The 12,339-nt window shown below is 50.3% G+C and overlaps 2 protein-coding genes and 1 pseudogene across 2 annotated transcripts; 2 read left to right on the forward strand and 1 right to left on the reverse strand.

The window, feature by feature from the left end:
- Positions 1 to 5,390: 5,390 nt before the first annotated feature.
- On the reverse strand, positions 5,391 to 7,459 carry SAPIO_CDS7324 (Uncharacterized protein; the record flags this gene model as incomplete). The annotated part of the gene is made up of 2 exons (XM_016789208.1): positions 5,391 to 7,177; positions 7,375 to 7,459. The coding sequence occupies 2 exons, from the start codon at positions 7,457 to 7,459 to the stop codon at positions 5,391 to 5,393; spliced, it is 1,872 nt and encodes a 623-aa protein (XP_016641035.1).
- A 1,473-nt stretch (positions 7,460 to 8,932) lies between these two features.
- SAPIO_CDS7325 lies at positions 8,933 to 9,721 on the forward strand (annotated as a pseudogene; the record flags this gene model as incomplete).
- A 747-nt stretch (positions 9,722 to 10,468) lies between these two features.
- SAPIO_CDS7326 (MOSC domain-containing protein) lies at positions 10,469 to 12,007 on the forward strand (the record flags this gene model as incomplete). Its single annotated transcript, XM_016789209.1, has 4 exons — positions 10,469 to 11,347; positions 11,409 to 11,517; positions 11,591 to 11,702; positions 11,770 to 12,007. 4 exons carry the CDS (start codon positions 10,469 to 10,471, stop codon positions 12,005 to 12,007), a joined length of 1,338 nt encoding a protein of 445 aa, XP_016641036.1.
- Between the last annotated feature and the right edge of the window lie 332 nt (positions 12,008 to 12,339).

Below are 12,339 nucleotides of genomic sequence, written 5' to 3' on the forward strand. Positions count from 1 at the left end.
GCGGATTTCCATCCCCAAAGCCGAACGAAGCATGAACCCCGCCCTGCTCCTGACGGCTGGACCATCAACGAATCGTATTGAGCACTTCACAGGTCACAGACCGCCTACTGGGGTTCAGAGGCCTCGCCAGACCCTACCAAGTAATCTGTTGATTGCTGACTTCGTACACCTCCTATAAGCGTAAAACTATAACACCGCTGGCAGGTCAGCCAAGTTTTCTCAACCAAATATCGGCTTCTTACCCTGGGTCGAGGGCGCGATGTGCATGCAGAGCATACCCCTACTTCGTATATCACCTATAAGATGCGAAAGTATCAACAAACCTGCCGCAAGATCTGCCTTTCAACTCCCAGAAGAGGAGTGGGCAAGCGGGCTGACCAGCGGAATTCCGTGACACGGCATATAGCGTACCACCTGTCATGTCGACATGCAGATACATCAATGTCTGCTAATTGAACTACGAAGTACGAAGTAGACATAAATAAAATAAACAAGCTAGACGGCGCAATCTTACCCCCTATTCCGATTCTCTATTTCTGCCTTCTTTTTCTTCTCCCAGTTGGGAAAAGCAACGGTTGATGCGGCTCATGGCCCCAATATTAGCCACCCCCCTCTCATTCTGGACCAACAGCAAATCTTCAGCTCCCTTGTCTGCGGGCGGAGGACACTGACAGACGTGCGCTGCATGCCGGTGAGCACACTTGGTCAAGTGCTCGAAGCCTCCATCCCGCCTCCATCCCGACCGAGAGCTGCACTACAACGGTGATCAGGAACGCATGGGGCGGGTTGTGGATCTTACTTCGGAGGTTGCTACCTAGTAATTACCGCGTCAATACTGAAGGCGGTGTACTGGGTCAAATGGCGGCACCATTGCGACAATAGGTGGAGATTTCGATGGGATTTACGAAGTAATCTTGATCATTTTGTGACATCTTCACTGCGCAACAACACATCTAAGGTCCTGTGCGAGAAGTCCTCTCATTGATTCTTCACAACTGACACCATGTCTACTTCATACTTCTCGAGAACTAATATCATAGAAAGGGAAGAAGGTTGTAAAGCAAGGAGTAGTTTATATGTAATAATACTTTTTCCGAAATTCTTGTTTACAGCACGGCACATGAATAGCCTCAGAGGCTGGTCCCTTTAGTGCCCAAACCCTCAGAACTCTATCAGCACCTCTGGCATAGGATGGGCATGTGAAACCCAGATAGTACTCAAGGCTGGCATAGGTCATGAGATGATTTCCGGCTCTGCAGCTTGCGGCCGTTTATGATGCGTTGAGCACGACAACTGTCTGCATCGGAAAGGAGAGATACACTCTGTCGAAATCGCCGTGATACCGTCTGTAAGTGGGCAGACCCCCTACCCTACCACTACATTGGTACACATAGCTGATAAAGCACACTTCCCAGGTCGAAATACCATCCTCCCTGTCAAATTTCGTCATCATGGCAGACAGTTGCAGCGGTGCTCGATGTGATGGAGTGATACCTCACGACTCGATAGAAACAAAACAGAGGTGCTGGATGTCTCTACCTGCGGAGATTCGCCTTATGATTTTAGAGGCAGTCAGACACCAGATAAATCCTGGCTGGGCTTCTTTAGCATCTGTCTGTAAAGAATGGCAGATTTTCATAGAGGCGAAAAACTTCCATACGCTGCAGTTGAAGGTCTCTTGCCTGGATGACCTTGAATGTATGGTCGTTCGCCAGAGGGACCTCGTTCGCCATATTTCGTTCAATATTGAGCTGGCAAGATACACCTGCCGATCTTGCAAAAGAGAGGAGTCAGAGTCCTGGGAATCTCGGAATAGCGCCATCGTCAGCAAAGGAGTGTGGAAACTATTCACCGTTCTCAGCACCTGGAAGTCGTCGACGGGCTTGACGTTAGAGCTTAACGCGTATTCTCCCAGCGACTCTGACCACTGGTTCAAGGACTATCACTTCGCCTCGGGTGACGAGGGTAACGAAGACACAACTTCATTGCAGGAATATGGCTCCGGGTGGCATGACCCAAAGCATGGCTGGATCAAAGGCCAAAGAGCTAGGACTCCCCCTCACGATGCTGTGTTGCGGCTCTTTAGCCAGATCGACCCGCGCTTCCGAAAAGGACTTCCTGAGGTTAACGTAGTCTCATGCTTCATCATACGTCGACAGCTCCGTCGTCGGCTTTGCTCTTGGGCATTTCTCCCCATATTGGACAAGCTTTGCCGTTTAGAGCACATAGTCTATGAGCCATGGCGTCCATGGCAAAGCTGGCGGAGAGATCTACTTGACAAACGTTCGATCCCCATCCCCAAGGCACCCCTATTTCTAATATTAACATCTGAGCTGCAGATTTCAGACAATTGGTGCGAGAAAGTCTTCCCAAAACGCTCAAGACATTGTCAGTTTTTGAAGATTTCAACGACGATCTCGCGGTAGCACTGAACAATGGCCGGCCACCCTGGCTGGATGAAGTGACCACCTCCCGCATCGTAGACCCCAGAGTCGGCGCCGCGTTTGCTCTTCGAAGCCTCAATCTCGAGCAGCTTTCTGTCTCCTACATGGTCAACGCCGAGGATTTCTTCCAGGCTTGCTTGCCAACCTGGAGATGGCATAGCCTCCAGTCTCTTTCGCTGACGTCGCAGCTCCTACGGTGTACGACAAGCCGCCAGACGATCCATACGATGCTATGTAGAGCTGGTGATGCTGCACTTCAGATGCCCCGATTGCATACTTTGCAGATCTGGAACGGCACTCGAGGGAATGCCTGTGCATTCATATACCAGACAGTCAGAGGATGTGCATCTATCACTTGGCGTGGTACATGGGATCTGGAGCTAAGCCCTCATCTAATAAAAGTATGGCAGGGCGTGGCCTCCAAGATCCAAGAGTGTGGGCTGCGGGTGAACAAGCAGCGAATTCAAGGCGTTATGGTGTCCCATGGCGATGCCATCCATTATTTGGACTTGCCTTGCCGCGTGGTTGCTCGTGCGTCTCTCTGGCAAATACGCAGGGAATTTGGAACTTAGCACATGATGAAGGTAGCTCCCCTAATCAAATAGAACGCTCCTTCCTCGATTCCTTGAGATGGTGATTGAAGCAAGACATTGACGATTGTACCACCATCACCGCCATCACTACCACCACTAGCCTGGCTAGCTAGTTTGATAAATACAGCACAGCAATTCGAGGACCTCCAATCTTGCAATACTACCTCTGGCAACAGTTCATCCCTGCCTGCACCGGAATGCTGTGCTCCAGTTCAATGCAACCCCGAAAGAATGACAGGTACGAAGTACCTTTCCAATGGGACAGTTGGTCGTACGACGAGCATTATAGGGCTGCTTGGCCAGGTCACCCCAGCCCTGGATCCCGAGGTTCGTCCTGCCGCCGGCCCAGGTCCCATCCCACCGACCTGTGGAATAACGTGGAGACTGAGCGGAAAGGGATATTGGATATTGGATCCTTTTCTTCACACCTCAGTCCTTCCAGTCTTAGTAGTACGAGGACCGAAGTAAGTAACAACCCAGAGTACTCCGTACGCGTATCGAGTAGCCAGGCACTAAATTATCATCTCCGGTATCCCCGTCCAGCCTCTTCTCAAGTGTGTAAAAATAGAGAAATCAACCATCCCTTGTCGGGGATAGGTTTTCATCCTGCAATGCAGAAGTCGATCATTGCCCAGAGAGGCATGAAAGCTTGTCTTGACTGCAGGATTTGGGTCTGAATATTTTTTTTTCTTCTGATCCCCTGTCTGGTGTCCAAGTGGGACGAGGAGTAATTAATGTTCAGGGTCTTGCTCTATAATATAGCATTTTGGGTCCTTGGAAGAGCCACGACACGGTTGAGTATGACCTTATAACGGCGAGGCTATCGAGTGGGAACCGCCTTGCCTGGGGCAGTTTGGGTTTGGGTCAAGGTCAGGGTACTCAGACATCTAAAGATACGAAGTAGCTGTCTCACCAAGGTGAGAGCTCGCCATCTGTCTTGACATTGCATTGGCCAACTCCAGGCTACAACCTGGGAGGTCTACGACTCCAGTTTACTTCGTACTCCGTACGGACGCAGGAGAGAAACCCATCTGAGCGCCACTTACCACTTCGACTAGGGTTTGCCGCCAAGCTCAACACTCAACCAGGATCTTCACTTGGCTCCCTTGTCATAGTTGAACGCCACTAGCGCCGCGACTCATTTGATGTTTTTTTTCCCATGAAGAGTGGGAAATGAGCGCCTTGCTTAGGTCGAATCTTCTTTGAACGCCACGCGGGCCGTCGGTAGGAACCCACAGTCCGACACAAAGGTATTAGGGGCGCTGTGGGTGTCGATTAATCTAGGATTTTCTCATCCCTGAACAATTTTCCGTGATTATGGGAGGACCCGCCTTGGTTGGCGTCGATCTTGACTCCGCAGGTTCCAAAACAATACGGGTAGAATAAGTGAAAACTTCTTCCATTTTCCCTCCACCTCGCCGACTAATTTCTCCCTCACACACTCATCCTCTCTTCCGGCGGAGCAGGTGGACGATGGAACATCGTGTGAGATTAATTATTGCCTCGCCCTTTCCTACTCCGGTCTGGCTTGCTCGTGGAAACCTTGGTTCTTCTCGGGCCTATCGTTGGGTTCCCAGCCTATAACAGAGAACTTCAGCGTTTCATCCTATCTCCGACTGTACGAAGTAGGACAACTGTGCGCTATGGATGGATTGTTGTGGAAACAGAGACCCTAGTGGGCGAGCAAACTTCTCTCCCAAGCCAATGGTCGCGGTTTTGTTTCCACTTTGAACCGGGGCGAGGTGACGAACGGGTCCCTGTGGGTAGCACTCTGCGAGGTTGGACACGACGTCGTTGTCCAGAAATAGGGTCGGTCTCCTTCGTAGTTACTGTGCCTTTAGGGGATGCTACTACACTACACTACATACGTTCGCACCCCCATATAATTGCCGCTGTTATATATCCCACCTGCGGATCGGCGTGATTTCCGCGGATTTTTTCAGTATGCAATTTTTGCCATCACGGTTTAAATTTTTTTTATTACCATTATTTTTTTAAATGAAAATTTTGATGAAGAAAGCCTCGGTCTACTTCATCCGTCTTAGTGAGGATGATGGGACGAAGGGCCATCTTACAACGAGGCGTAATATTTGGTTAAAGCCGGCCAAGCTCTTCGATGGCGTATACAGCATTCACGAAAAGGAACCGGCCAGAATGCAATGTTGACCAAAACCAAACGTGCTGGTATCTACTTCATATTACTCGAAGCTCGTCGTAAAGAAAATCAATACCTTACCACGTCAGCACATTCGTAAATCAAGCTAATGACTACACCTAAGGGAGGAGATTTGTTCAACAGCCAAGTCATTATCAAGTCGAAGGGCCGAGAAACACTTTCTCCAGTTTATTATAGCTATCTTCGGCTCTGGGAAGCAATGGCCTCTTCGAACATCTGGATCATTCCGTCGTAGAGCCTGTCTGCGGCCTCGAGCGAGTCGTCCGTCCCTGTCCAAATTATCCCATCCCGTACTGGGAATAGAATTTGACGTAGACTTTCGGCGAGAGGCTTAAGGGGGTGGAATTCAGGAGGAAATTCCTCCAAAATACCCTGGAAGCCGCTCTGATCCATGTCAAGAGACTTGCGTGTCGCTAATTCGTCCCAGTCGCCATCACTCCACTGTCGAAGTTTACTTTTTTCCGGGAGCTTCTCCGTATGATTCGTGATTATGGTCCACAGGAAAACGTAAAGGAAGGACTCCAGGTCGTGTCGATAAGTATGGCATCCACCTTTCAGAACGCCAATCGCCATGAATGGTCTGGTGCCAACAATTCCATGCTCTGTTTCTAACCCCTCGTCGAGCTCTATTGCGGAATCGAGATCTATCAGGATCCCCTTTGGCTTTCTTTCATCTTCGTTATCCAGAATGATCATGTTCCCCGAGGATATATCTTGGTGAAGAATCTTGGCGTCATCATAGAGTGACCGGTGACACTTGATAGCATCACGAAACACTTGAAGCAACTCTAGCAAAGACTTAAAGGTGTGAAGCGGTCTGCCGAGAGGGGACGTAACGATGCATGCAAGAATCCGGTTTTGAAAGTAGCTGTCGGTTTCTTGTGTATAGTCGGCAAGTCCGCCGGCATCCCCAGACCCGTTTTGTCGCAGCTCTTCGACACGTCCAGGTTTCTCAGGAGAGTCCATCTTGGCGAATTTTCTGTGTGTCCCCCACCGCATGCCTCGTCGTAGATTTGCCGTACTCTCAACTTCTTTGTAATAATCGACTGAGACGGCACCCCAGACGCATTTCTTCTTGGCCAGCTTCAGAAGTTCATCCTCCGGACGCTCCCTGGCCCAGCGCCATTTGAACTTCAAGACGTAATCCCACCGATTCGAGCCAGGCAACCTAGCCCGGTAGCAAACAGTCCCGGTGCCAACAAGGCCTTCGCGAGACGTAATTGCTTGGCTTTCGAGATAGAGCTTGCCCAAAGAGGGTATCACCGCAGTATCAGGGATAAGGTAGCTGCCGCCCTCATCAGTCTCAATGATGTTGGTTTTCCCCAGATCCTGGTCCGTCATTCGCTGGTAGCTGAGGATGATTGATAGAAATTGGATGAAGTCTTTCTCAATATCCAAGACTTCGCTGCAATATAAGCCGGATCGATCAAAGACCCAAAGTTCGATGAGTGGACCACGTATGTAGAAGCCATGCAAGAAGAGCCGCGTAGGCTGGCTAGCGAAGACCTCGTGTGCGGACCGGCAGAGGCGCAATAGTCCATCCTGATAATGAACGTGACGGCGAGGGTAGAACTGGCCAATAACCTGGACGTCGTCCCACCTCATCTGTACGTTGGAGGGCGGCGAAGCAGGCACGGTCAAGAGGAGACGTGCACCGTTGTCAGGACCCCCATGCTTAGGTGCACCACGGTCTCCGGATATATGCCACGAGCCTCGAGCGCCGCCAAGCTCCCGCGAGACATAGCTGGAAAACCATTGTAGGAAATTGCCGGGCGATGGGGCCGCTGTTGGAACAACACAACGGCCAACAACCTTTCCGGCGGCGTGAATTTCCAATGCAGCATCCTGGTGGACATATTGAAAATTGGTGAAATATCTCTTGATAAACCCGCCCATAGGGCCGTGCATGCGGCCGTCTATGTTATCAAGGATTTCTTGGTCGCTCGTTCGGGAGGCCGGCGAGGCTAGCAGGTGATTTCCTAGCAAGCGATTTTCCATGATAATGGAACACGCTTCGCGGTGTGAGGACGGTCGTAAATAGTAGTAAGAAATCTGAAGGTGGTTCACAATTTCCGGCGAAGACTTGATTCTCCTAGGTCAACAAGGTCGTATGGGGATTCCGGTTTAGCGCCAGCGGGCACGAAGGTGTGTTAGATATTACAAGGTCTCCAGTGCGTGGTGCGAATGGTGGTGGAGGAGGAGGAGGAGGTTGGCAGCTCCTGGAAGAGTGAGCTCAGGAGCTGCATGGAAATATCAATGTTGCATGGAAAGTTAGGAGGACCGAACATTCGAGTGAAATCGCCGATGTTGAACTGATGAGGGGAGTTAAAATCAGGTGTGATTAGAAACGTGGACGGCACACAGCCTGCCCAGGAAACGAGTGCATGTGATGGAGCTTTTATACACATCGGGCATTTGGGAGGGAAAGGGGCGGGGCGTCGATGCCTACCATAAGCCCCACGACAGGACAGCCAGCAAAGGCCTAGCCAGGCCAAGTCTGAGCTTGAAGCGTTGGACTGTATCGAGGAAGCATCTTGACCTAGATACTACCTTTACGATTAGTCGGCATTACCAGAAAAGATCCTCGTCATTAATTGTAGCAATGTTCTTTTATTTCCCCTCCTGGCGAACAATGTGATTTAGAACTCGAAGTTGTCTTGAAGTGTTCTGGTTCCACCTTCCAGTTGAGCAAGCAGCCAGCACGTTTAGGATCACGTTGAGCTTGAATGGTTCCTGTTCGCGTCTCTCTTCCGGTGTTCATTGTGGGTGCGGCTGATCGACGCTGCCGGGTCGCATTAAATACAATTAATTGATCAATTGATGTTTCCACTCCAAGCCTCTCAGCTTACAATTGCAGCCAAGGCCCCCGGGCTGTGCCATTGATGTCATTCTCTTGGATGATGATGATGTGCCATTAGTACGAAGTGATGGCTGAGTCGTGGCGGGGTGAAAATTGTGGGGTATTGACCAGAAATCGAATATTAATATATCGTCTTTGACCAGCAGGATCGATATCTCACAAACTGCTTTTTAGCTTGGAAGCATTAATTCTTGAACTCTAATCCTAGTTGCACAAGCGATCTTGCCTTCGATACTATACATGCTTAATTACCATCAATGTTACTTTCACGGTTATGAATGGGCCTGTGAATGCTTGGACGGAACAGTTAGACTCGAGAGCCTCAAGGAGCAAAAACAGGTAGTTGATAGGGAATTCTAGGCAACCGATTCTTGTTACTACCCTATCCAACCCTCGTCAGCTCTCTTTATTTACTTTATTTATCAATTTCGACACTCAGCAGAGCATCACCCTGCCATAGAGCTGGCCTGACCGCACCGTATGACCGACCCAATATGAAAATGTCAGCCGGCCAACATGAATGGCCACCAGGGCCACCAGGGCCAACAGGGCCAACAGGGCTAACAGAGCCAACATGAAGGACGAACAGGCCGACAGGAAGAGACCAGCAGGCCATCATGGAAAAGCCGAACTCACTAGAGATTTGACGGAATAGGCATCTGCTTCGGATTCGGTCTACAAAAGGCGAGATAGCTGCCCTTCCTTCTTGATGTGAATTTCAACCCAAATCCCATCAACATTTTCTTTTCTCTTGAGCTAACAGCTTCCCTTCCATAACTACTGATTCCATTATTACAATCCCATAACTACGATTTCAGAACTACAATTCCACAACTACTGCCCCCTCAGGTGTCTTAGAATGGCCTGTCTGATCGATACCTTCGTGCTTTCCAGCACCTACAACTCTCTGCCCTTAATCAGCCAAGTTGCCACGGCACCCGAGGATCATTCCAAAGATCTCCAAGGCCTCCGCGAGCTGCTGAGCAAGCATAATGTTCCCAAGGGCGTCAGTGTTCGATTGATCCACAAGCACTTTGACACCACCAAGGGGGAAGTCATGGCTTTTGAAAAGATCCCTGTCCCTGGATACGGAGCCGTGCAGATCATGAAGCCCATTGTGCCCCCAAATGACAGCCAACTCCGGGGCATCCATTATTTCGTCAAGGGCAATGGATCCCTCCAGGCCTATGAGTATGGCACGTACGACGTGCCCGACATGAAGGGCTTTGAGTCGTTCCTAGCCGAGTTCTGCACTCTCGTTTCTGAGCGAGGTCTGCAGCGCAAATTCGGGCTCAAACTCCACAGCGAGGATGATGCGGACCAGACAGGATGGACCGAGTACGAACTCCACGCGAAGCGTGGAACTATCATGTTCCCTGATGGCATGCCCATGCCCGACGGAGATAGTGACTTCAGTGTCATCACTGAGTGGAAAGCGATTTTCAATGAACTCCCGAGGACTTGCAAGCATAGCACGATCTGTCGACATGGCCGAAGCACGTGCAAACACTGCAGACACTGCAACGCCCATCCCCACGAGAATGTTGCCAACTACGACAATGAGTCCGGTTTTTGCTTGGGTGGGCAGAAGATTCTTCCGGGAAGCCCTGTCCATGATATCGTCGATCGAATTATTACCGCGTTTTAGTTGGGAGAATGGCAAGTTGTTCGGATTTCGTTTCTTTTATGTTATGGTCTACGGTGGAATATTATATATGTAGCTAGCTAGATGGCTTCGTATGAGGTCGACTCCTCCTACCTTCTAGGAGTATCAATAGAAACACACGCCCTTATAACCCCTTGTGTCTTAAAATATGCCGACAGTGACTCTTAGTCCCACTGCCAGTGCTGTCCCCAAAGTATAGGAGTCTCCTTAGTGCCGGTAATTATATAAAAAGTGTCCCTTCAAACCCACGGCCCGGCACTTGCGAGAGCCCGTTTCGGAGCCGAGATCGGGGTTCATGAATAGAAGAGTTCATCCCAACACAACGCCAATATTCGATCACGTGATGTTTACAGTTGGTTTCAGTTGCTACAACCATGAATTTTAGGGTGGCGACACGGACGTTTTGGGAGAGGTGAGGCTATTCCAGGGGGTAAGTTTCGTTTCAAAGGCTAGATGAAACGGGCGGCTTGAGGATTCTCAAATGTGAATTCTCAATTTTAGATATTCACCCTTCCTCTTCTTTCCTGCTTTTTCGCTTCTCTTCTTTTAATTGGACTTCTCCAGGAGAGAAAAAAGAGTCCCAGTTTTATAATCATACAATTTCTCATGAGAGATTGATAAAGGCACAACTGTGGGCGGTCGCGTGTATACTTTTGGTGTCTAAGATCGAGTTTCATCACCGGGAACATCGGAGCTGAGAGAAAACTCAACTCAGTTATCAATTCCACCATGTTCGACTTCACTCTGGAGGAGGCCGTTGCGGTCTTCGACGTCCAAACCACCCTTGTCTTCCTCCTCACCCTCTGCAGCTTCGTGGTGCCCGTCGTCATCCTCTTCCCGCCAGTACCCATCCGCATCTCCGAAGCACTCTCTCAAACTCACACAAAGCTGGGGTTGGAGCCTGGAGCTTCCAACCTACCGAAACCGGAGGAGAAGAACACGCAGCCGGCAACCGGATCCTCACCAACTACCAAGACGAGAATCCAGAGCCTATTCATCTACCCTATCAAGTCGTGCAAGGGGATCGAGTTGTCAAAGGCGAAAGTATTCGCTTCGGGCCTGCAATATGACAGGCTGTACACCTTTGCGAGGCTAAAGGACGTGCCTGCCGGAGAGGAACCTGTTTGGGATTTCATCACGCAAAGGCAATTCCCGCGAATGGCTAATGTCGCCATCGATGTTTGGTGCCCCGACGCCGTTAAGACCCGAGGCAAGCTTACCGAGCGGGGCTCGGATGAGACCTTCATGATTGTGCGCTTCCCGTGGAGCAGGCCGGGCTTGCTCGGCGTCCTTGACCACATCGCTGCTAAGCTCGGTAAAGGCTGGCGCGGCGTCCCCGAGAAGGAGATCCTGTTGCCGGTTAACCTGCCTTCCGAAGCCGAGATCGCCGGCAGGGGGTATAGGTACGAGAAGGTGAGGGTGTGGAGGGATGTCGTTACGGCTTTGAACATGGAGGCGGAGGTCCCCCGCGAACTCACTACCTATCTCGGTGTCAGTGAGAGGTTGGGTGCTTTCAGGATGGGCCCGGATACGTTGAGGGAGGTCTATCGAAATGCGCCCAAGGAGGAGGAGGCTGGGTATCAACCCTCGGTAAGATTCCAGGACTCCGTAAGTGCGAAAACAACCTGGCTTTGTGATCTCGAACTGAGGAAATTAACGGCGGCCAAAGTACCCGATTCATCTCATCAATCTTGCTAGTGTCGAGGACATGGAGGAGAAGATAGCCGATCCCACTCTCAAGAATTTCACCGTGCGGAGATTCAGGCCCAATGTTGTTGGTATGTTGTCTCTCTCCTTGCCGACACCCCCTCTCGACCTAGATGATCCTGGTTTCTAACCTTGTCTTCATAGTCTCTGGGCCTCCGGCTTATGATGAGGATGGCTGGAAGAGCCTCCGCGTCACACAGGGAACGGCATCAGTCAGCTCAGATTGCACTTATCATGTCTCATGCCGCACCTCTAGGTAAAGAATCAACAAGCCCCCCTCGTATCTTTATCCTGTTCATTTTTTTCTAACGGTGCCGATATAGATGCAAACTACCTAATGTAGACCCCACCAACGGCATCCCCCACCCCGTAGAGCCTGACCGTTATCTCCGAAAGCATCGCAACATCGATGATGGATGCCCCAAGAACGGATGCTTGGGCATGATGCTCACGCCTCTCTTCTCGGAAGAGTCGAGACGGGTGGCTCTGGAGACTTGGCTTGAGGTTGGCATGGAAATTGAAGTTCAAGAGCGAGGCGAGCACTTCTTCCTTAGGACTTAGATGTGGGAAAAGGTTGTGTAAAGAGTGGAGATGTGTGTGTACGAATGGTCGGTCGATATATAAGCATGTCAATGGTAACTTCAACGGTGTTGGTCTCGCGCCTGTTGGCGCGTATGTACGAGAGGAAAAGAGACAATTCAGCTTCATTGCTCCGTAAAACGCATGTAACTCAAAAGCGTAACTATACAGGTGCCGTAGCCAGTCATTATTTCAAGCAAAATTTGTCCCAGAAAACAAGATCCAGCGCAGATGATCCGTCACACCCAATACCCCGTCATGACACACAATAAAACGCAACCGTACCCACGCCTCCGCCATCCCTTTGCCCGAGA

The sequence above is a fragment of the Scedosporium apiospermum genome (genome assembly GCF_000732125.1).
Source record: "Scedosporium apiospermum strain IHEM 14462 chromosome Unknown SEQ_SAPIO_0110, whole genome shotgun sequence".
Classification (NCBI taxonomy): domain Eukaryota; kingdom Fungi; phylum Ascomycota; class Sordariomycetes; order Microascales; family Microascaceae; genus Scedosporium; species Scedosporium apiospermum.